The sequence below is a fragment of the Falco cherrug genome, chromosome 6 (assembly GCF_023634085.1).
Source record: "Falco cherrug isolate bFalChe1 chromosome 6, bFalChe1.pri, whole genome shotgun sequence".
NCBI classification, from domain to species: domain Eukaryota; kingdom Metazoa; phylum Chordata; class Aves; order Falconiformes; family Falconidae; genus Falco; species Falco cherrug.
The window spans coordinates 18,477,295-18,501,807 of record NC_073702.1 but is presented as its reverse complement, the minus strand read 5'-3'; the positions used below and the strand labels follow the sequence as shown (position 1 = coordinate 18,501,807).

Sequence of the window (24,513 nt, the reverse complement as noted above, 5' to 3'; positions counted from 1 at the left end):
GGCTTTGCCATGTGAGCTACACAGTTAACACACGTAAACTATTTGTACAGTGCTTTATGTGATTGGCTGCATTCACAGTTTTCTGAGAATAGTTTGCATTGGTTTTCTATATTGTATTGCAGGAAATTTATAGAATTTTAGCTTACTTTTTGTTTTCTGGACAGTGACTCTTCTTATGAATTTTTGTTGATGTTGAGCATGTCTAACATCCTGTTACAGAGAGAAGATGTTGAGGTAGACTGCTAATGTACATGTCGAAGTTAATTTTTATTCTATGTAAATTTAGTTTTCACTTTAAAATGCTTATGTTGTGTAGGTGGTATGTGACATGATAAACTGAGGCTTGGTGATCAGAGTAGCAGACATGTTCAATTTTGAGGTGCACTTTTTGTATCCACAAAATTGATGGTGGAAATGTTTTGGAGCAGGAGGAGGAGGATAGTGAGGGTTAGGAGAGCTGGTTCTGAGGTAGTGTAGCTGCCTGTTGTAGTGAAATGCCAGACTTCACCCTGTAGTTAATTAAATTGCTTTTAAAGAATGTAATAATGGAAGAACATTTCAAAGTACACTGTATGGTTATGGTCTATTGCTCTCTGAATGCAGAGCCAAGTTAAATAAATTAAATATGATCTCAGGGAGCCAGTGTTGGTGATAATATACTACAAGGGTGACATTAACTTCACAGAAGTTATGTAAGTGTAAATCATCTCAGTCTTTGTGCCATTACGTTACCACAGAAATTGTAGGAGAGTGGATCACACTCAATGTTTGATTACTATTTTTATTAGTGTATCTAGGCTCTGTTTACAGAGGAGGTCTTCACTTTATTTCAAGACTTCTGTTCTGCTACATTTGTTATGTGAGACCTCAGCAATTCAGCTGGCCCAAAGGTGACCTGAGATATTCTGGTGCAACTCACAATGGTTTTAAAGTATGTTTTGCAATGGAAGGATGTGTTGTGCAAGGCATTTCAGGGCTGCGTTCAATTTTGAAAATTCAGACAAAATTAATGACCTATCATCTTAGAAGCACTCTGGTGCTAGCAACCGTGCCAGAAAGTAAGGTTATCAGATGATTTATTGGGGTGCTGCTAATATGAATTGCAGCAAGCATAAACTGGATCTAGACCCTCAACCATAAACAACAGTGTAACATAGTTAAAAAAACCAACACAATAATATAGCTTACTAGTGGGAATGCTGACGGCATTGATCACAAAATTTGTCTCTTTTATGGTGCCTGAAACCCACCCAGTCAATTTGCTGCCTTCCTCCTGTTGCTAACAGCAAGGTATGCAGTACCAGGTCTTCTTTCTGCACTGTTGCAAGTGTCATGACCTGCCTGATCTCTGAGAAGGGCCAGATTTGGATAGCACCGAGCCTGTGCCTCAAGAAGATTCTCTCCAAAACAGAGATCTGTGAAATGGAAATTGACTGGAGCGCGGTGGAAAAGGTCAACAAAAAGAGAGTTAACATCTCTATCTGAAATGTGGTTCTTTGGTTTTGGGGTGAGGAAGGGTGGTGGCGTTCACAAGCACTGCACAGCGATATGGACTTTTGCCATAGCATGCCCCCAGTAAGCCTCGCGTGGGTACAGGGAGTCAATACTGCTGCAGCGTAGGGTAGGTCTGTAGCATTATTCCCTACGAGGTTGTTGATACAATGGTAGGTGTTTCTTTAGTAAAGCCTGACCTAAGGAAGCAGTTGCTTTAATTCCTCTTTTTTACTGTTTATAGCAAAGGAGGTGTTAAATGGCTCACTCTGCATGATATCTCTTAAAGAATTATAATTAATGCTTGTGAGAGGAGCAAAGATACTGGGATAATGAAACTGTCAGTAGTGCACAAAATAGCCTTGCAGAGCATGAGCACTAAAGGCCTTTATTTACATCTATGCTTTAATTTCAGTACATACCCATTAACGGGGTTGATTTTGATGTCCTGAAACTGAGCTATGAAGATTAAAATCCATTGATTTTTCTTACCAAAATTCTTACCAGAACTCCTTTACATTTCAGTATTCTTTATTTATAAGAAACACAAAACAAACAAGACTCTGTACCTATATCCAGTTAGAACTGCTCCTGTTTCTGTTTGACCGTTGACTCTTGACTTGCCACCACTCTGAAGAACCTGGCTTCATCTTCTTGAGACGCGTCCTGTAAAGCACTGGGGGACTACTGCAAGATTCCCTAAAGCCACTGTTGTGTTAAAGGGGAATGGAATAACATTCCAGAGCCACCTTTGCTCTGCACTGAACAAACCCAGCTCCTTCATATATTCTTTGCAGGGCAAGTTCTCCAGCCCTGAACATCTTGGTGGCCCTCCCCTGGACAAGCTCAGGATATGTTTAGTGATAGATGTATTTGTATTGTTGGGATTGGCAACTTCTTTCTATATATGTCTTTGAACAGCATTAGTTTCTGAAGGTGAGAACGGTTTAAACCAATATGCATGTGAATGGGCCCAAACTAGTAACTCCTTGGAGCAACAGCTGGCCCTGTGACATGATAGATCAACAAAACTGAGCATCAGCCTCCATTTACAGTCTCATAATATCCAGTGTGATGTGATATCATGTACTTAAGCTCCTGTTTTGCAAGAACATGAATAATTTTGCAGGTTATTTCATCTATAGCTGTTCATTTGTGACCTTCAAAAATCTGTGTGTGTGTGTCTGTCATGAATCTTGTGACTAGTATTTTATGTAGGAGTGAGTAATATCCTGAACCTAGAGATTATTAAAAACCTTTTAAGTATTAAAAGAACTTTGTATTAAAATGATCTGATAGAGATAATGAGTTTTAAAATGCTACTTTACTCGATACTGTGCAAATTCAGTAAAATACATCAGCTTACCAAAAAAATGTGGTTTAAAATATTTGCATAAAAATAGTGCTATTCAACAAAATTTTACTTTTCTGTACTTAAATGTTTCTAAAATGTTAAAAAGTAATATGTGAAGCTTTACTTTTCTATTGCAAACCATAGTCTTAGTGTCAAGTTAGCTCTACAAATAATAGAATATAACTCTACTGGTGCCTTCATTTAAATTGATAAAACTATCAGCTTTGTTAGGAGCAATTTTGTGCTTATTGACTGCAGCAGATTTTCTCCTTCTGTAAGGATGCCATTGAAACCAAATTTTAACCTTAAAAAACATTCACCACTTTAAAAAAAGAATTGGTAGGTAAGACGAAAAGATTAGTAACTATAATCTAAGATTATTTAAGTTTAATTTGAGGGGAAGGAGACAAGTATAAAAATTGATTTCTGCAGTCTTCACTTTAAGTTGATCACTGAAATGAGCTCTTCTATCTAATACGAAATCAGGTGGTGATAATTCACTCTTGCTGTGCATAGTATCAGTATTGTGTGATATTATGCACAGCAAGTACCAGCTCCACCACTACTTTCTCCTCCCTGAAAGTTAAAAATGCTAAGTTATTCTCAACTGAGTGTCATTTTTGGTCAGGGTGATAATCAGTTTCTCAAGGTTTGGAAAGTTCTCCCAGAATTCTGGTGCTTTCAGCAGAAAACTGCTGCACCCATCCAGTGTCCCCTGCATGGTTGGATGGCCTTTGTATTTCCTATAAAAGCATTGGTGCTTGCTTTTGAAAAGACCTCTGCATTTTGGAAAACAAATATGCTTTGGAAAGAAAATGGCAGTTTATAAGGAAGCTGTCTTTGGGGGAGTTTCTTCACACAGGGTGGTGGTATTATGCCCAAAAGGCACAGAATTTGTGGAATAGGCAATTTTCTGACCTATTTTCTACAACTTGAATTGTATAATTTTTTCGTCCTTGCTGGATTTCACTGTTATATGACTTCTTCTTACAAGTATCAGGGTGAAAATTGCCTCTGCAATTGCAAAAACAAATGTAAAAACCCGGTAGTGAAATCTTCCCTTCCATAGTGATGCAGCAAGCGACTAATCCTGTAGCTGTTGTTACAGCTTTCATTAAAGGTAGATACAAAGTATAGAATAGCTCTTTTGAAGTAACTTCCTAGTCTTGGTCTCCTTAATTAAGCCTTGGGACCCTGAACACCATATTGTTTATTTTTTTCCCCAAGCTCAATACTCCCTTCTGCTGCAAAGCACGCAAATGTATAGAGAAATGTACCCTGCGCACACACCATACACACCACACACTCCAAAATATTAAAGGGAGTTTAATACATTTAAAAACCAGAATATTTATGAAATTTATGGAATCCACTCTTTCTGCACCAAAATCTATAGTTTATGATCAAACAACCGGTCTGACATAGAAATCAGTATACAGAAATTGTCCATTGTAAATTACTTTTCAGTTATGAATGTATATCGTATGCATTGTTCAAATTTGGCACTCTTCTTCCTCCAACAATTGAGCCTAATTATGTTTGTGTTGACTAGATTAATTGAGTGTTGGTAAGAGTGAATGGGCAGGCTAATGAGGGCATAAAACAAAAGTCATCTTTGGTTTCCAGGGAACGCAAAAATGGATGTCCAGTTGGTTGTCAGATGATGAATGTGGCTTTGCATACATGTCTTTAAATCTGGTGAGGATTTTCCAGCTAGCACAAGCTTTAGGTCCCAAAATGTAATTCTTGTTCCAGCTCTGGAAGTGTTTTGATGCTTTGCAGAATTAACTCCAAAATTAGTAAGCTAAATGGTTTAAGAACAGTTGTACTAGTGAAGACAAAGAGTTTCCCTGTTCATTTCCAAGTTACAAAATATCTGCATAGTAGTGCACATGCATCCCTCTCATGCCACCAATTTACTGGCCTGCTTGCTTATGAATTTATTTCTCTCCTCCTCTCTTCATTAAAATAGATATGGCCATTCTAGTCAGTGTTGGTTTTCAGGTCTTATTACTTATTCTTGTTTTTTTTCTTTTCTGTGTATTTCCAGTATATTAGTCTTTGCAACCACAGATGATGCAAACAAATTAGCATCTTAGGTATCTGCCATAGGAAAATGTTAGAAAGATTTTTGAAGGCTGTACTATTGATTTTGAATATTTCATGTGTTCATGTCAGTGTATGCTAATTAATCCATTCAGGATTTCTCTCTTACATTTAAATAGTTCCTTGAATGTAATGACCCCCTATTTCTAAAAGACCTGAAGAAAAGGAAAGGTTAAGAAGAAATGAGGGAGTTCAGAGGGAGGGGACACAAGTAACGAAACAGAATTATTTAAGGAGAGTCTTTCTTCTTTGGTCTTTTTACCTAACATACTTGATCTGTCTTGGCAGATTTCTGCTCAGACATAAGTGAAACAAGACAGATGAGTAAATAGGGTTGCTATGTTCAGTTAATGTTGTGTATCTCAGAAAAAAGACCAAGCAGAAGGTGCAGTCTGAAAGTGATGAGGTCGTTCGAGTCAAGATAAACTTTTTTGGTTTTCAGTCTTTCCTTTCAAATTTAGATAAAGAAATATAATTTGTACTGGTAAAAATCACATTTAGGTTCTATTTTCAGAAAGTCAATAAAATGAATGAGGTATTGCATGGGCATATTACCTAAGGTTTTTGAAAGAATTTAATTATTTCGTGCTATTCAGTTCCTCTTTGACTGATGGATTTGTAAAGAGTCTTTTTTATTGCCAGGTGACATGTTATGGTAAGGCCAAGTCCTTTCATTTTTACTAGTTCAGGAGCTGTCTATTTAGCTTTCCTAATAACATTGTTATTTTACTTTTTGTAAGTCAGCTCTCATTCATATTTTTACTGTTTTAAGTACGTGTTCAAAGTAAGTGAGTCTTTTAGTTCTCAGCAGGCAGGATTCAAAAAGGTAATTCAGACAACTGGTGGAGACATAACTTCTACCGGGCTGTGTGCGACAGCATTTACCAAATTTGTGAGGTAAATGTTTTGAGTTCTGGAATGACTAACTTAAAAACTACACCATTAAAGTTGAGGTACAAGTAGTTCAAGAATTAGTGAAAATGGTAAAAGCATGCCCACTATCAAGCCTGCTCTGATACTTGTGAAAGGCTTTTATTTGCTTTGAATTTGCCTCAGAGACATCTCATTGGAACTTTTCATGAAGACTCTAGTAGATAAAAATATCATCTTTAAAAGTTACAGACATACCCATTCTTCCTCTGTTATTCCCTCTAAATGCTTCAGTATTAGTTCTTGCCAAATTGATAATGATATGTCAGTAGTATATCATCTCCAAAATACCATTAGCAGGACATTGTTTTCCCCAATCACAGAACGGTCAGGGTCAGAAGGGACCTCTGGAGATCATCTAGCTCAACCCCCTGCTAAAGCAGGTTCACCCAGAGCAGGTTGCACAGGATTGTGTCCAGGTGGGTTTTGAATGTCTCCAGAGAAGGAGACTCCACAACATCTCTGGGCAGCCTGTTCCAGGGCTCTGTCACCCTCAAAGTAAAGAATTTTTTCCTTATATTCAGATGGAACTTCATGTGTTGCAGTTTGTGCCCGTTGCCCTTTGTCCTGTGGCTGGGCATCACTGGAAAGCAACTGGTCCCATCCTCTTGACACCTGCCCCTAAGATCAGAAACACTTACTCTATCTCTGTAGATCAAAGGGCATTAGTAGCTCATGTTCAGCACTCTAATCTTCTTGAGCCGAGCTCTCACCAGCTGAAGAAGTTTCATCCCAGTAAGAGTGCTGAATCAGTATGGGTCCTGAAGTCATCAGCTTTTCCAGCTCCTTCAAGGAGCTTTTTCCTTGACTCCTTCAAGGACTTGAGCCATTTAGCTTTAGAGGTGATGAAGGATGAAGAAGCCCCTTACACAAAAACATTTTCTGATTTTTTTTTTCATGCACACTGCAGTTATATTGTGATTGGGGGTGTTTTTCCCCACTGTTTTTATATGACTGTTTCCCCTTCTTTTCTCTTCCACTGGATTTCCTTTTCCTTGTATAACCAATCACTACACACACCCACAACACAACTTTTTTTTGGTTGATTTTGGTACTTCTCACAGATGCCATACAAGCAATCATCTGACTTCTCAAAAAGAAGATCCAGTGGTCTTGTAAAGCCTTCTGGATTAAATGGTACCACATGGAAAATAGTAGAACTTTTTGATGTGTAAAAAAATTTTAGTGTTGGCTGCCTGGTGTGACTTTCGGTTAAGAGTTTTATTTATGTGTTTATACAATAAAATAATTTGTCTTTTCTGTTTTATTCAGGTCATTGCCATTGTTATGGATATGTTTACAGATGTAGATATTTTTAGAGAAATTGTGGAGGCATCTGCTAGAGGGATTGCAGTGTATCTCCTGCTTGATGAGTCAAACTTCAGTCACTTTCTGAAAATGACGGAGAAACAAGGCTGTCAAGTTCAGAGGCTCAGGGTAAGACTTACTGTGTTCCTGTGCACGAATATTCACTACTCATTCCTCTGCAACCCATTAAAAAGGGACTATTAATCAAAAAGTGATTATCAAGTACTGCTTTTTCAAATTAACAATGAGGTATAAATAAGTAAGCTCTCAGCAGGACCTTCTGTACAAATGTTTTTCTCTTTAGAAAGTTTTTTATCTTTTTCATGTGTCAAAACAAGAGTATTTCATAGAATGACATAATTCTCATATATTATTTAAAAAATAATTTTCCGTTATTATGTATTTAGGAATACATCATGTTTGTAAAAGTAGGTTTCTTTCTTCTTTCTCTTAAAGCAGCCTGAGAATAGAGTCATGAAGCTTATGTAAATTAATATATTGCATACTTCATTTTATGACCTTTTTATTTAAAGTTATTATGTATTAAAATACTTCAAAAGGTCCAAGATTCTATTTCATTAGTGTTTTTCTGAAAATCTATATTATCATGTTTATCTGCATCATATATTAGTATTACTTTTTATACATGAAATATGTGAATTTATCCTCTAAGAAAGATAACAAGACTAACGTGTATTTTTCACAAGATGTCCTGTACTGCTCTAATATTTAGCAGGGATTAGAATACAAACCATGAGCTGCACTGTCCTAAAGTAAATGCTTCGTAAATACTTTTAGATTTACTGTACTGGAGATAGCACTGAAGAAGTTCCAAGGTCTTTGCCAGCGTTTGTTTTCAGTGCTCTGAGTACTGCCTTGGCTGAACTTCCATATAGTCCCATTTGCAATTCCTTGCTTCTGTAACTAGTTAGACCATGTTCACGCCAGGCAAAAAAAGCTATAAAGGCTCTTCTTCGCCACATCCATTTTAAGAACCCAATCTAAAAATCAGATACAGATGTGGTGTATTTGTGAGGATAAAGAGGGCTTTTTGGTAGAATTTTGGAGCAAACTTATTTTATACCAATTTTTGCTCTGTAGTATTGACTTAGGTCCTTAGAAGTATTCCCGCACCACTTTCTATGCTTGTTTGTTGTGTATGAGTGTGTGGGATTGCCCTCTGGTGGCCTAATGCACAGAGCTATGGGAATTTTTGGAAAGAAAACGTCAAAAAGCTGTTGTGGTTCTGTAAACGCTGGTCGTGATTGCCTTCATGAAGTCAGTATGTGGCAATATTTCCATACTTTGGAACTTGAGATACCACCATTTGCTGGTTACTTGGATTAACTATGCCATAGAGGTTGCCAAAGATGGTGATATGTCTTTTCATGCCATGACTTTTATCATCCCAAAAGAAAAGAAACCGGGAATATTAATTTCAAGTGAAATCTCAAAAAATGCCATAGTGTACATTTTGAAATTAATTCTGTATCTACAGCTGTTTCAAAAGCTTAACTTCTTTTTAGTGGATTCGAGGTTGTCTTTTTAATATGGTTTTATAGACCCACAGGCATTTCTATGTTTGAAAGAATTGATGTACAGACATTAGAGGATTTTGTACAGATTAGTGTGGATTGGAGAAGTTTGGACTTGGCCTCTTCAGTGATGTTATGTTTTTTATGTTTCTACTTCATAATGATGGGAGAAATAGAATATATCTTTACTCTGCAAGGTTTACTTAGAATACTTAGAGTTTTATCAGAAAATGAAAAATACATGCCAAAAAGCTAAGCAGTAATCCTGTTGCGCTGGGTTTCCAGTTTAGTTTGTAATGAAGCTTTTCAAAGTAATGGTTTTCTCATCCAAGTGCTAGTCCCAGTGACTGTTGCTCTGAGAATAAAAGCTTGCTACTCCTGCAGTGATTCTCCTGTGCCTTTCTTGAAGATGAAGAGAAGCTGTAGGTGACTGTGAAGGAACAGTCAGTACTCTGGAGAAGTTTTCTCCCATTTCCTTTTTCCCATTGCTTCAATGTTCACAAAAATAAAATAAAATAAAAAAACACAATAAAAAAAACCCAACCACCAAAAAAACCCAACCCAAACCAAAAAAACCCAAAACACAAAATAACCCAAAAGACCCACACAAAACATCTTCAGCTTTCTGTGCTCTTGGCTTTCATTCTTCCGCTGCTGTTCAGTGAAAGCAAGAAGAGGACAGAGGTGTATGGATCGATTTCTTTTCCTCAAACTGTAGCACCAGCAACATTGATCTCGTTATTTATTCCCTGTCATGATTTGGTTCAGTCTTGCAGGAGTATGGCAGATGCTCCTCATGCCATGCACTCATGATGAGGAATTTCTGTAAAGCTTTTCTGACTCAGCGCCTTCTCTAGCTCTTTTTCACTGCCATTGAATCAGTTAAATATGAGATGCAGTGATGAATGAAATGTTTTTTTTTTAATTCAGTTTTACGATTCAGTAGTCTGCATGGGAAAAAAAATAATATTTTATTCAAATCTTCATCTGACTGCATATCAGGGCCTGTTTCCCTCTTTATTGAAAGATATAGCTGAAAAAATGGATAGACTATATATTCTATGATTATTTTGTGAATTCTGTATAGGAGAATATAAAATTGGGGTTTACTAGGAGCTTTTTTAGAATTCTGTACAGTATTTCTTCTTGTGGGTTGGTTTATACTTAATGTTCATCTTAACATCACCAGTGCAACTCAACTCAGATACTTTCACGTTTCTCTTTCCCAAGTTTCATTTATCTGTTTCCTGACTGTCCTACAATTTTCCTCAGTAATTAATGGGTTTCATTTTTTTTTTCTCTTCTCTACCTAAGCTTCTTTGACTAACTTTGTCGCTGGTCTGACTTGTTCAGTCAGCAATTCCTTTACATAGAAAGATGAAGAGTCGTTACAGATTCAGACTTTTTCCAGGTGATTTCTCAAAACCTAATAGCCAAATTTTTCAAGAGATGCTTTTTCCTACTACTGACAGGTGCTGCAGCAAACTGTGAAATAGGTTTGTACTGCAGAATGCAGCACCAAGACAACAATCCCCAGAACCACCAGAGTGTTCAAATGCAATAACTTAATTTTGTATTAGAAATAAAGAACCAATGCAGCCAATGTTGCATAATGCTCAAGAAGTCAACCAAGCTCCTCAGCTGATGCCAGATCTTTGTGTTTTACTTGACATAAGGTGAGGCATGTGGAAGAGGCTCCATGCTCTCCAGAAACCTATTTTTACTTCTCTGGCAATAATGAAGAATCATCTTGCTATAGGAGGATATTGAAAGCAATTCAGCAGGAACTGTTTATTACCTGAAAATCCTCTCAGTATTTTTAATGAATTGCAGGAATGAGAAAATAAAACCACTAATGAATTGATTTTACTTTCCTTTTGTGAAGTCTACTCCCAGATATGTGTACTTAAATGCATAGTAGCAGCTACTCTTGAGACCTGATTGCAGCGGGTTATTTCTCACCAGTGTTATCCAATTCAACAAAAGTTTTCCAGTACTTCCAAGTCTGAGTCAGATTTGGTTATTAAATAGACCTGCACAGCACAGTCTTGTATCTGTGAGCAAACTTCTGTGCTAAGGGCCAGATTGCAGTGAAGTCACTGAGATTTTGTCTTCGGTGGTCATTGAATCAGATTCAAAGTCAGAATAGAAGCAAACTTGAAAACTACTTAGCATTTCTACAGTAACTATTATATCTTAGTAAGAAGAGAGACCCAGGATAATAAGTAGTATTAGTAATTATGAACAATATGAGAAAAGTGGGTTTTTTTTTCCTTGAAAACTGTTAGGCGTATTCTTTACAGCAAGTATAGGTTGTGTATTGAACACTGATAAAAACAGTCTCTGCAAGTAAGTGCTGAAGTGAAAGGTTTGCGACCACTATATTCACTGTACTTATCTGTCACACTGGAGGGGTTTTACTGATTAAAATAAATATGTAATTGAATTGCACTTCATAATTTTAAACTGTGCTTATGTGTCTCTCTTTGGGAAGATAATGGTGCACCGATATGTAAGAAGAGGTTAGGGCTTCTTTCTTGTTCATCATTTGGGTGTCATTTAACTGGATAGCCCTGATGGCCTTCCTTAAACTGCAGCCAGTGGCTGTTTTAAATGTCCCTGAGTGTCCTACAGCCTGCCCTTGGAGGAGGGAGGAGATCCTGTGTCTGGCTTCAAAAACCTTCTAAAACATCAAGTCCTTGATTAAACTATCCCTCCGTACACATCCGCTAGCAGTCACTGACAGAAGCAGGTTACAGGACCAGACAGACCTTCCGTTTGAATCACTGTGGCTGACCTTACATACGTTTGTGTGTCCCATCAGGCTAGCTTGGTTCCTTCATGGTGTGTGGGTTTGTTGGTTTCTGGTTTGCCCAGGATTTTCCTCTCAGGGTCAGAAATGAACTATTGCTTTACCCACAACGATGCAGTGATTGGTGACATGCTGCTTTCAGCAGGGGAGACCTTTAGCCTGAGGATGAAACTGGGTAGAAAACAGCGTCTCATACCAGATGGGGCTCGCAATTCACTATGTACATCTTTACTGCTTCTAATTCTAAGTGGAAGGCATTGTCACTGTGTATCCTCAAATTTTGTCTATATTTTGGGCAATTATTCACAGTATGCATCCCTGGCACCTAATTAGAGGGTTCAAAGTAGTTGAAGAACGCCAGATGAACTGTGAGAAAGGTGAGCATGACTCTGATCTCAGGCACATGCCTTTGTGCTGCCATGTTCCCATCTGTATAAAGGATGACATGGTGAGACAGGAAAAGAGTAAGGGATTAAGGAAGCAGGATAGAAAAGCTGGAGGAAGAATGATAGAACAGGGGAAGCAGAGACTATGATTTTTTTAAGAAGCAGTAACTTAATGGAAATTTTATTCCTTTTTTAGATAGGCCTACTTGAAGTTATATTTCCACTTATGAATACCTAAGGCAAAGCTTTTTTTATATATATATAGTATGGTAATTTGCAAGCCATTAGCCTTGCTTGTGCCTCCAGCATTCCAGATTCCCAAGTGATATCCTGTTCAACACCAATCCGGCCTTATCTCAGTAAGATTTGATGTGTTCAGCTGACATGTCTTTAGGCCAGCATTACTTGTTATGTTTACTTGAAAATATATAAGCTGCCTCTCAAGTTACCTTCTTCAAATTATAATGACATAAATATAATTTATTATAGTTAAATATAAATCTGAAATAAAAATATAATTACATGGTATACAGAATTGAGTAAATAAGTCATTAAAGTAAATGCAAACTTCATGACTAGTTCACAACATTTTATTTTATAGTAAATAAGGGTTTCCTATTGTGATAAACTTCAGAATGGGTAAATGCCAGTATTTTTTTCTTTTTTCAGTAGTTACTTTTTCCACATTATTTAACTTTCAAATAAAAGCTTTTTATTTAATTATTTTTACTTAAAGCTTGAGTAGCTGCTGGAAAGAGAATCATTTTCTTCAATGGGATTGGTTTGTTCAAAGTCCGACAAAACCACACTGGAAAAGTGGGAAAATTGACTTTCACTGATAAGAAAACTTCTAACTGGTGTGAAGAAAACTTGAAAGACACAATACTAGGTTGTCAAAAGTGATTAGCAGGTAGAGATGCAAAATTACGTTAACCTCCCATTCAATAATGCAAATTGGGTGGTTATTGTTATTAATTCTTTTTTAGCTGTTTTTGAAAATATCCCTAAGCATCCACCTGGGTTTTCACTTTTACAGTTTTACAGTACTTCTAGATAATATTTCTATTATTTACCTAATGAAGAGGTAAATTTACGTTTTATGTTTCTAGCACATTTGCAAAAACATTTAGGTTACAAATTTTTAAATACTGTCTTTGTACATTTTAACTGAGTTGCATTTTTGTTCAAACAGTTTGACAAAGATGCTAAGTAAAAATTCACCTATATAAAGAAACAAAATGTAAAGAACTTGGATAGTTTGAACTAAACCATAATTTGCCAGCTCAGCAGCTTTTAAGTGTTACTCTTGCTTCTTTGATTTGATTTTTCTTTCAATAATTGTTTTCAAATACCAACAATGAATTATATACTGATTTAGAAAGCATGTGTTATTTGGAAATGTGCTTTCATTCATTTCATGGAGGTTTTCACCTTTTTTTTTCTTTAATTTTCTGTTTGGAAAGATAAAGTTCATTGGATTGTAGCAGACACTATTGTTAAAACTCCTACACCTCTGTCTATCAGAACCTGATATATTTTAGGTAAATGTGTAAGTGCTCCCATAGACAGTAAAGGTTTATGTAACTGTATTGTAAACTCAGTCATACTTTATAGCCTGGAATCTTAAATACTTTTGTAAGTTTAAACATCTCTACATCTTTCTGAGGAGGGTAAGTGGAGAGGGAAGTGCTGAGCTCTCCTCCCTGGTATCCAGTGACAGGACTCATGGGAGTGGTTCAAAAGTGCACTGGGGAGGTTTTCATGGACATTTGGAAGCATGTCTTTACTAAGAGGGTGGTCAAACAGGCTTCCTAGAGAGGTGATTGATGTCCCAAGCCTATGTTTAAAAAGTGTTTGGACAATGCCCTTAATAGTATGCTTTAGCTTTTGGTCAACCCTGAAGTGGTCAAGCAGTCCATCTAGGTGGTCATTGTGGCTCACTTCCAACTGAAATTATGCTATTCTATGCTGTTCTGTTCTATTCTATTCTGTTTACTTTCTCCCCCCAGTTTTTCTGAATTTACCCTGCACACAGTCTTACCTGTATTGCTTTCATGAACCACCTTAACCCATCTCTACCTGGCCTTTACAGACCATGTCTGCTGTGATTTTCACCCTGTCCTTGTAGCAGTCCCATGAAGCCAGACAGTCCTTTGTATTCACAAGTCTTATATTCCACTATTTCCATTTATACAGTCTATGCAATAATCATATGGGTTTTCTTAAAGGCAGTGCTAAGCTACAGATTTCACTTGCACTGGAATACTTGTAAATTACCACAAATCAGCATTGCTAGAACAAATATTGCAAGGCTAGAAGCTACAGTAAATATTGTGATCATTCACAGCTATATTCTAAGACATTTTTATGTCTTGTGATGCATTTTGTATCTCACAGATACATGAGTTCAGTGCTGTAGGTTGGCTTGCACTGAATATAAATTTTATTTTTTCTATAAATAAATACCTTTCTGTAACAATTTCTGATAAATGCTTTTACATTTTTTTCTACATCCATGTAAGAACTTTTTGAAAATTATATTAGTACAGTGCAGTAACACATCTTTTGAATTTTTTTATTTCTAGAAGGCAATGGCTTACCTGAACCAATTTCATTTGCAGCCTGGGAGAAAAATTTACCACATTTTTGAGATCCAACACAGAAAATTTCCCAAGTGCAATTTACTGAGCTTGTATGAGTAAAACATAAAGTGTCTTAACAGAATTCAAACATAACTGCTGCATAGAGTTCATGCTACCTATGCATGTTGTGATAGCATCTCTGAATTTAGAAATGTGATTGATGGTGCAAAGCTGATTGAGAAATCTTAATGGTGGTATAACTGCAAGGGATTCTGGTGCCAGGTGTTATCATTCAATGGATTATCTCAGAGTAGGGTATCTGTGTTTGTAGATATAACAGCCTTGTTCAATTAAAAATGATCCTGGTTCTTCGGATTTTGTCTCTGATTAGATGAGATGCTTAGAAATCTTCTAAATATTTTATATCAGATTATGAAAACAATTGGCTCTTTTCAGTACAAAACCTCTTTCTCTTGTCAAAGACATCTTGTGCCAGACCATCATTTCTGGGAGCAGTGGCTATGGAAAAGCAAAATTTCATTTTCTATGGCCTAGGGAATTTCATCAGTCTTGAAGACAAAACAGTAACTTGGGTCCTAGAAGACAAGTTTTACCAGTCTTCCCTGCAGACTTTACTGATATGCAATAAGATAACTCTTCTCCTACTGTACCTCTGACTTTTAAACCCCTGGATGCTAAATATGGAATATATGATATCAACTAAAGTATTTCAATTGTCTTTTTCAGAACATGAGGGTGCGGACAGTGAAAGGACAAGATTACTACTCTAAAACAGGAGCAAAATTCTATGGAAAAATGGAACAAAAATTTATTCTTGTTGACTGTAAGAAAGTCATATATGGTTCTTACAGGTAAGAACAGTTACTGAGGTGTCTGTACAAAACCTGTGGTCTTAGTACCTTTCCTATTGCAAATCTGTTGGGTTTTTTTCTATTTCTGAAAATTCTTCCAGGGAACTCCATGGGCAGATTTGATTATCTTTGCTGTAATTTAACAAGTTATCATGGATACTCATTGCTAACACAGAGCCCAGTTTTGACATCTTCTATTAGGTTTTCACAAATAAGAAATAAAGGCTATAGCTTTTGCCACAGCTGGAGACTTGCTAAAAGGGAGAAAAATACTGATTTGTCTTATGTTGTCTGAATTATTCTTGTTTAACATTCACTCCAGAAAAGGCTGCCAAAATTATTTCATAAGCTCTCTTGGATAGCTTCTCCTCGTAATAATCTTCTAAAGCTACATTGTAGACCTGTTCTGTGGCACTCTGTAGTGTATCACGGTCAAATTCAGAATTGCCCAAGTTAAGCTGGCATAGTTTCTCTTTATATTTGGCTAAGTCTCTTTATTCTACTTCCCATTTTATTGCCAGTGTATGTGTGCAAAGCATAGGCTGGAAGAAGTTACAGTTTTGCAGAGCTGGAAAAAAAAATATGTTAAAGCAGGGACAGTTCTATCTCACACGTTATTAAATATTTTCCTTCTTTTCATGCTACACTTCTCTCCTTCGGTCTACCGAATTAGTTTCTGCCAGCGTAGTGCCTGGGTGCCAGATCCACAACCACTGACTTTGACAGATTTGCACCACTGTAAGCTTTCTAAAATCTGGCTTTTTATTTCCTTTGAGGCTTGGCCAGCCCCAAATTCAGACTGATGTATATAGAGGGTAGTGAGGTAAGAGACAAGTTCATAAATGAGTCAGTGTAGGAGAGTCCAGGGAGAGTCTGCCTGCTTTGACATCTCCACACAGTGTTAGCTTCTGTGAGAATGTGATGGGTTTTCCCATTTCATTTTGAAAAATAACACTACTTTGAGACCTAGCAGCACAAGGGACGGAATGATCAATTTCTGTAGACATTAAGCTTGTGTTGTGTAAAAGGATCTAGTGATTTATAACAGGAAAGATGAGTTTTTCTGAATTCTTGCTCTCTGAACTCAATTTAAAGTTTAGAGTTTTTTTAAGTATTACAAAACATATTGGTTTTAATTGTGAAAATAGAAGAGATTTATGCAGCATGATCTGATTTAATCTCAGCACAGTATTATTTCCTGAAAAATAAAAAAAGAAAAAAAAAAAGAAGAAATTAGCAAGGTATTTATGTGAATACAACAAGCCTATTTTCTTATATCCAGAAGATAAATGCAAATAAAAGAAGTTTATAGTTTTAATTTATTTTTTTTTCATGAAAATAGCATTGCAAAATTGATTTTTTCTTTGTCGTAATCTACAAATCACAAGCTTTAGACACCATGATACTAGGCTTATTGAAACATACTTAGTGTACATGTTAATGTATTTTATCTAATTTTCTAGCTGTAAAGCAGCTACAGCTACTTAGGTTTGAGCATATGTTCAGCCTTTCTAAGGTGGATAGAAAAGATGTAAATTGCCTGCATCAGAACAGCATCATTGCAATTAAAATAAATGTTCATATCCAATCTGGTGTGCATAGTAGAAAATGTAAACTTTTTAACAATTCTGAGGTGCATCTTTTTGAAAATGTGTTTAGAGTGAAGTACATCCAGAACTGTTGAAGTAGTTCTGCATATTATTTATTTCTTTCTTTTTTTCTTTTTTTCTTTTTTTCTTTTTTTTTCTATTTTTTTTCCACAACATAACTACACATTAACATTCTCTGACTCAGGAGTAAATGCAGTGGGTCTAGCCAATCCTGGCTTAGTCTTTGTAGAGGTAATTTTGCTCCATTAGGTATTTCTACTCCACTGTTCTACATTTGTGAATGCTTTTTTGTAATATTCACTTTTTTTAAGGGCAATTAAGTGGTTATAGACTCATTCCTGCTGTCACTGAAAGCAGTGGAAAATCACCACCTGATTTCGAGTTGTATTAGATTAGACCTTCCAAATCCAAATTATATGAATCATTCCTGCTATTTATTTATTTATTTAGAGAAGACTTGTACAAATCCCAGGTTTGTGTGAAAGCTTTCTTATTAAGAAGGACCAGTGTAATACTTCAGTTCAAAAGAACTGTTTCTAATGGTCTTTTGTTCTTTCAGCTTTATGTGGTCATTTGAAAAAACCAACCTCAGTATGGTTCAAGTTATCACAGGACAGCTGGTTGAATCCTTTGATGAAGAGTTCAGGACACTGTATGCCCGTTCTTCTGTTCCCAATTCATTTGCTCCAGAATTAGTGCGTGTAAACAGTCGCAGGACACTCTGGGATAACGATACATACCAACACTCAGTGTCTTCCTTGGCTTCAGTTTCTAGCCAAAGAAACCTTTTCAGTAGGCAAGACACGGTTCACAAGATAGATCCTATTTGTTGGAAAACTCGTGGAAGATATGCAGTAAATGAAATAGATAAATATGCCTTGAGAAATCAAGCCTATAGTAAACAACCGTTTCATCCAGGTTTTAATATACAAAATACAATCCAGCAGTATCAACCTAGTGAAAAAAATGAGCACTGGAAGAGACATAGTTATGCTGGGGAGAAGCCAGAAAGGACACCTTACCTGTTGCTCAACAGAGCTATTAATAGAGCCAACAATCAATCAAATGCTTGGAAGATGCCATCTGATAGCCTTAGTATTGTTTCTTCGTTACGGGGAGGATATACAAATAACTACAATACACCCCAGCAAAGTTTTGCTGATCAGTTTTCACGACCAAAGGTAAATCTTGCAGAAAGAAATTCAATTGTACGGAGGTCTTTTAATGGGACAGATAACCATATACGCCATCTGCAGCAAAGGATGCCAACCCTTGAACACACAACAAAATCATTCCTACGTAACTGGCGAATTAAGTCATATTTGAATGATCAATCAGATTATCCAGTGGAGTCTAATGGCTCAGCCTTGGGTGACAGATATGATAGCTATGACACAGCTGAAAATATTAAAGCTCATGCACTGTATTCGCATTCTCGCTTACGTTCATCATTGGTGTTTCAGCCAACTTTACCTGAACAGCAGGAAGTAAGCAGCTGTGCAAGTTCTACAAATTCAACTATAATTGGGTCAGAGGGAAGTGCAACACCTAAAGGGACATCTAATCATGCTCCTAGTGTGCAAAATGGAACAGATAATATTGTAGAAGAGCTTAGCACAAGCGTCCCTCTTAAATCAGATGCACCAAAACCCCACAGAATTCATATTGCAGACAACACAAAACCTACTGTAAATTCAAATGCAACGGGTGACTCATCTCTCTACTTGTACACGACACTGTGCACAGACAAACATGCAGAAAATCTGAAGAACCTTCAAAATGAAAATATGCTAAAAAGAAGAAGTTTTCCCATGTTCAATTCAAAATCCATATTAGACCCTAGTGCCAACAAACATGCATCCAATTACGTTTACAGCACACTGACTAGGCATAGACTTAAGCAGCCAGTTAGTCCAAAACTTCCAGAAGACACACTGAAGAGCTCTAAAAGTTTACACAGTGTGACCAACCACTTACCACAGGAGGAAAAGAACCTCAAAGAAGAGCTAAAAAGCCCAACTTCTAGCAAGGCAATCTCTATGGCTGCTCTCACTGAAGCTGGCAAGGAGGAGTCTAGTAAGGATTGCACAGCAAAGAAAGAAAGTAAGAATTCCCCAAGTTTTCTAAAGAAAGGATCCCAGAAATTGAGGTCACTTCTTAACCTCACACCAGACAAGAAGGAAAACTTGTCAAAAAACAGGGGTCCTGCCTTTTACAGAATGTGTAGTAGTTCTGACACACTGGTTTCTGAAGAAGAGAATCAAAAACCAAAGATTTCTGAGAATAAGACAGATTCTTCCCCAAGGAGAAAGAGAAATACATCATCAAATTCTCAAGGTAGCTTGAACAGAAGTAAAGAAGATGTCACAGGGAGCCCAACAAAGTCTCCAAAGTCACCAAAGTCTCAAAAACCTCCATCTGATGAAAGCAATAAAAAGTGTCCTCTCTTGTGCCCCCTTGAAAGTAAGTTCATAGAAACTGCAGGAGATGCCTCTACCCCAAGATTTAATACAGAACAGATTCAGTATCAAGATGTAAAGGAAAGCACCACAAACACTACTCCTGAAAGCGCCCCTGTTTCTGCTCTTCAGAGAGCAAGTTCAGTGACACCACAGTTGCCAAGCTCAAAATGCCAGGAGGAGCTAAGATCCCGTTTGAGTGAAAGGCGTGTTTATAGTCGCTTTGAGCCATTCTGTAAGATGGAAAATGCTAGCCAACCTGCAGGAAACGCACCCAACAGCACTTCACATCTCTCAGATATTAAAAGCAAGACCTTAGGGAATAGTTACGGCAGGAGTAACCACATGGTCAGCTACAACTCAACTGCTTATCATCCACTGCAGCCTAATGAAAATAAGCTGAGAGGATTTATGCAAAAGTTTGGGAACTTCCTACACAAAAGCAAGTAAAATTTTTGTTGGTTATGTTGAAATACAGCAAGAGTGTCCAAGCTGGAGATAATCTTAACTGGACAAGACCGATGGGCAACTTTTGTAGACCTTTCTTGGGTTTCTTCTGGGATCTAGGACATTGGAATGAATGTACATATTTTTACATAATTATCCTAGAATTGTTACACTTAAGTCTTTACAGAAATTCCGTGTCCAGAAGGTGTCTCAAGGGAGTTGTTTATAGTGTTTATATTGTAACATTAATTTTATACATTTTCCTTGTGAAGAAAGTACATACTAGTACATTGTAAGATTTAAGTGTGGGGAAAACAGTTTTTAAACTTCAAATACTACTGTTTCCAAAGACTTGCCCTTTAAAAATAGGATAGCACTAGGAATAGTGGCTCGCATTTTTTTAGCATTTAGGTACACTTTCAAATGATAAACACAAAATGTTAATGCATTGCATGATACTTGTCTTTAAACTAATTTTTTAAAACCTCCTATAGGCTTCATATTGTTAATAATTTACCCCATAGCAGCTATTGAACTGTTTGGGCAGCAGATGGATCTATCTTACTTTATTGAATTTTCCATGTAATATGATATTTTTCTGAAGTATTTGGCACACATATCTGAAAGTGACCTTAATCTGAGCTTTCACAGACTTGTTTACATGGTTAAACTAGTGTGAATGTAGAATGAACACTGAAAAAGCTATTTATAAAAAAGGTGCCTTGAACATAACTTAGAACTAGTCTAAATTTCAATGGGTTAATTACGTTTGTATAACATGCCAGTATTCTATAATGTATTCTAAAAATTGCCTTTTGTTACTTTTCTTCTATTTGGTATTTTTAAAAAAAATTGTCTGTGGAATTCCATTTCTCAGGTAAGTTTTTGATTTTCACATGCAACAGTCTGTTTTAAATGTTGCCAGATGTATTTGCAACTTTGGCTTTAGTATCCTATTTTTTAAATAAGGTTGCAAGTGCTTTGACTAGGTGTACCAGGGAAATTGCAAGCTCAACCCTGCAATGCTGCCTTATGTCAGGACAAATATTATGTGGCTAGGAGCAATTAGACATCTAAAAATGGGATTTGTAAAGGTCACCACATCAAACAATAGGGCACCTCTCCTAAGCCAAAGAATGTATCAGAGAAGGGTGATGGTAGCAAGTGTTCAACCTTAATGAAGGTATTTAGGGACCTAACAGCAGTCTAAGGGACACATTTTTATTCATCCGAGCCCCTCAGTCATAAAAAATGTCTTGATATTAAGTGACTATACCAGGTTATTGCTTACAAAAAGCACAGGCAGGGTGAGGTGTTTGGGCAGCAGCATGGCATCCACTTCCCATCTGCAGTGTGCAGCCAGAGCATCCAGCTGGCTTGTGCCCTCCTGGATGTGGAGTTTGTCTCTTAGAAGAATGCCGTAACCATTTAGCTTCAAGATGCTCTGTGACAATTTTGTTCCAAATTCAGAAATTTGGGATAATTATTGGCTGAAAGCTTATAATCCTTATACAGGGTCTTCATGTTTTAGGAGACTATTCTTAGATCCAAAAGGTTCTACAGTGTTCTATGGAGGGGTCCCACTATGAAGGTCTTGGCTGGATTCTTTAGGAAGAAACATTAAAAAGGCATTTCATACACCAGCTAGATTGAGCTCGCTTGTCTCTTCTACCTGTGGCCCTGGGAAGAGATTTCATACAGAAATCTGCTTCTCACTGAGGATCTGCTCTGGCTCCTGTGAAGTCCCCGCAGTTAGTGTCAGTGGTTTCATTGAAGCAGTGCCAGGTTTTTATTCCAACTGTTTCTCAGGCAGCCCTATTAGGCTGATGCATCATAGCAATAACTGTTTCACTGTGGGGATGGTACTTATTTATGAGCGTGATGAAGTTTGCATCTCAGTCCTCTGCTGAAAGTTTAGGTCTCCCCCTTACCTATAACCACAGAAAAGATTTTATGAATTTCTTGATGAATACTGGTGACTTTGTTCACTCCATGCTGAAATGCCATAGTTGGTGTTTTTGCCAAATTAACATGTATACTAAAATAGCATGTCCTGACAGAGGCAGCATGTTCAGGCCCAAGGTAAGCAGGGTCTTCCTAGTGCTCTAAGTGTATTTTCAGTAGAGGCACAACATACCTCCCCAGGTACGCCGCCAACAGCAATGCAATACTGTGCTTTTTATAACTTAGTATTTTTCAGCAGGGTAGACAGTTATCCAGGATAATGCCTGAATTAACACTGCAGCAAAGGAACTTAAGATGCACGTGGTGCTAAAAATGTTGAGGGTAGGTTTTAGGAGGATCTTTTTCCCTCCTACCCTTATGAGCTCTGACATATGCTTGTAGGAGGTACTATATCTGGGAAGGAACTTAGAGAGGGAGAACAAGGGTCTTGGGGCAAGTTTTGAAGTGACAGTGCTTTCTATTTTGTAGTAAACTTCAGGAAATCTATTTTGATACAGTTTGGAAATATTTTACCATATTTTTCAAAGTAGATTGCTAATTAGAGTCCTGAGAAGGCAGATATTTTAATTTACCAAGTCATCTATGTTTATAGATATATACTGCTATTTTGTACCTATGTAGAAAATTAAGAGCCTTCTGTGAAGAGCCTGCTCGTACACTTAATAATGCAAAAAAGATAATCACAGTAGAACTAGCTTTTTTTCATTTTCAGATCTCTCCTCAGAGATCCCACATAGGCATGCTGCTACATTAAAGCCTGATCTGAGGTTAATTGAAATGAATGCAAAAGGACACCACAGACCTCAGTGGAAGTAGGATCAGACATTTAATGTACTGCCACCACTATTTTAGAAATGCTACAAAATCCAGTGCTGCTTGGGGAGCACGAGGCTCTGACACCAGGGGAAAGGCAGCCCGATGCCCTGCCTGCAGCTGCGGCTTTGAAGGTGGGGAAGCACACTGGGGAGCTCCACAGGTGGTGCAAGGACCAACTGTTAGTTTGTTCCCTCCAGAACTGTGCATTAAAGGTGGGAAAACAGTGCTCACCCAGTCCGGTCAGATTTGCCTGATGTCTCTGCGGGAACCCAGCTGTTCACAAAATAGGAAGGAAAAGTAGCTTCTTTGCATGAGAAAAGAAGAAGGATTTGCACGTTTCTGGAGGGAAAGAAAAATATGGTTTATATTTTTAAACTTCCTTTTCCCAAAGCTCGTCTTGATGTTTCTGCTTTTCCAAGGACATGCATTTCATTCAATGTGTCCTAAGTGTGCTGTGCACATTGCAAGTTTGTTACACCCTGCACACACCTAATGCACTCCCAGTTTTGTAAGGCTGTGAAGTAATAGCTGTTGCCGTGCATGACGGTCCTTTGGCCAAATGGCTTGGGAATTGTGAAACCCATAAAAAACAACGTGTCATTTCCACATTAAATAAAACACCATTAGCACCATAATAGATCTAGGAGTGCGAAAGCCGATCAGTTATGCAATGCCGAGTGGGGCTCAGGAGCAGTGCAGCCGGGAGATACAGGCTGCTCATATGGTGCCCATTCCATTCACATCATAAACAAACCACCCCTACATATGGTTGTAATGCCCAGTGAATAAGTTGCTTCATTTCTTTGGCCTTATAATAAACAGTTTTTACTGCCTCTCAGATTGCAAAATGTTGGTTGTTCTCATATTAATGAGTTGCACTGCACTATTTGTTCATGCTAACAAACATGAACTAGATGTAATGAAAGGTTATAATCAGAAAAATCAAATTTCCAGCTGTCTAAATATCTGAGAGTAGTAGTATTTGTAACAAACCTTGAGAGAAACAAAATGCTTATCAGGCAATATATGTTTGTGCATTGAGAGGTGAAAAATTACTGTTCAGAGAGAAAACAGTTTAATTATTTTTCAGCTTTCTGAAATGTATTAGGAAATGTCAATTATAAAAGAAGTAATAAGAAAAATAATACCAAAATCTGTTGCAAGACAATGGAAAAATAAAATTTTAAATTACTCCACTAAGCTGTATGTTAACTATATTTTTTTTCCTTTGTTGCATTATGTGGGATAAGCTGTACAACCAAGTAGCTTTGCAACTGTGTAATGCAGAGAGATCAGTAAAGTTACTGTGGTACTTACTGTAATGTATTCCCCATATCAATATTTTACTGCACAATAGAGTGTTTGGGGTTTTTGTTAGTTTTAATTTAAGTCAGGAGACTTAGAGCATCACAAAGCTGCAGTATTTCACAGGTAATCGAAACACGTTACTCCAATTTTGTCTTCACTTGCATGAGTACATATTCCATTAACACACTGGTGACAAGAGAGGAGATTGCATTGCTCAAAAGGCCATCTTGCCATTTCATTCTGTATTTCATACAGGTGCTTACAGATGTCTTGGTACTTTTCTGTAGGGTCTGATTTTTTTCATAATTTTCAACTCAAAAGTAAGAGTTACAGTTAGCTCTCAATTTTTGACATTTTGACGTGATACCAAAGACATGTTCCATGTTCTGAGAACTCTTTTCTGTATTGAGAAACAGGATGGAAGAAAACATTTGCTTTCAGAAAGAGAGCTCAGAACACAGCTACAGAACTACTTTGCCATTAAGCAAAGTTAGTAGTGGGGATTTCTACGTTAGTGATGTTGACTAGTTAA

At 37.2% G+C, this 24,513-nt stretch overlaps 1 protein-coding gene across 1 annotated transcript in view; it reads left to right on the top strand.

Annotated features, from left to right (window-relative positions):
- The window catches only part of FAM83B (family with sequence similarity 83 member B), a 97,520-nt gene extending 73,713 nt beyond the window's left edge, over positions 1-23,807 (top strand). The window contains exons 6-8 of the mRNA XM_027809146.2: positions 7,154-7,318; positions 15,252-15,376; positions 17,546-23,807. Coding sequence (XP_027664947.2) covers positions 7,154-7,318; positions 15,252-15,376; positions 17,546-19,895 — 2,640 coding nt within the window. The 3' untranslated portion in view covers positions 19,896-23,807. The remainder of the gene's footprint in view (positions 1-7,153; positions 7,319-15,251; positions 15,377-17,545) is intronic.
- The last annotated feature ends 706 nt before the right edge of the window (positions 23,808-24,513 follow it).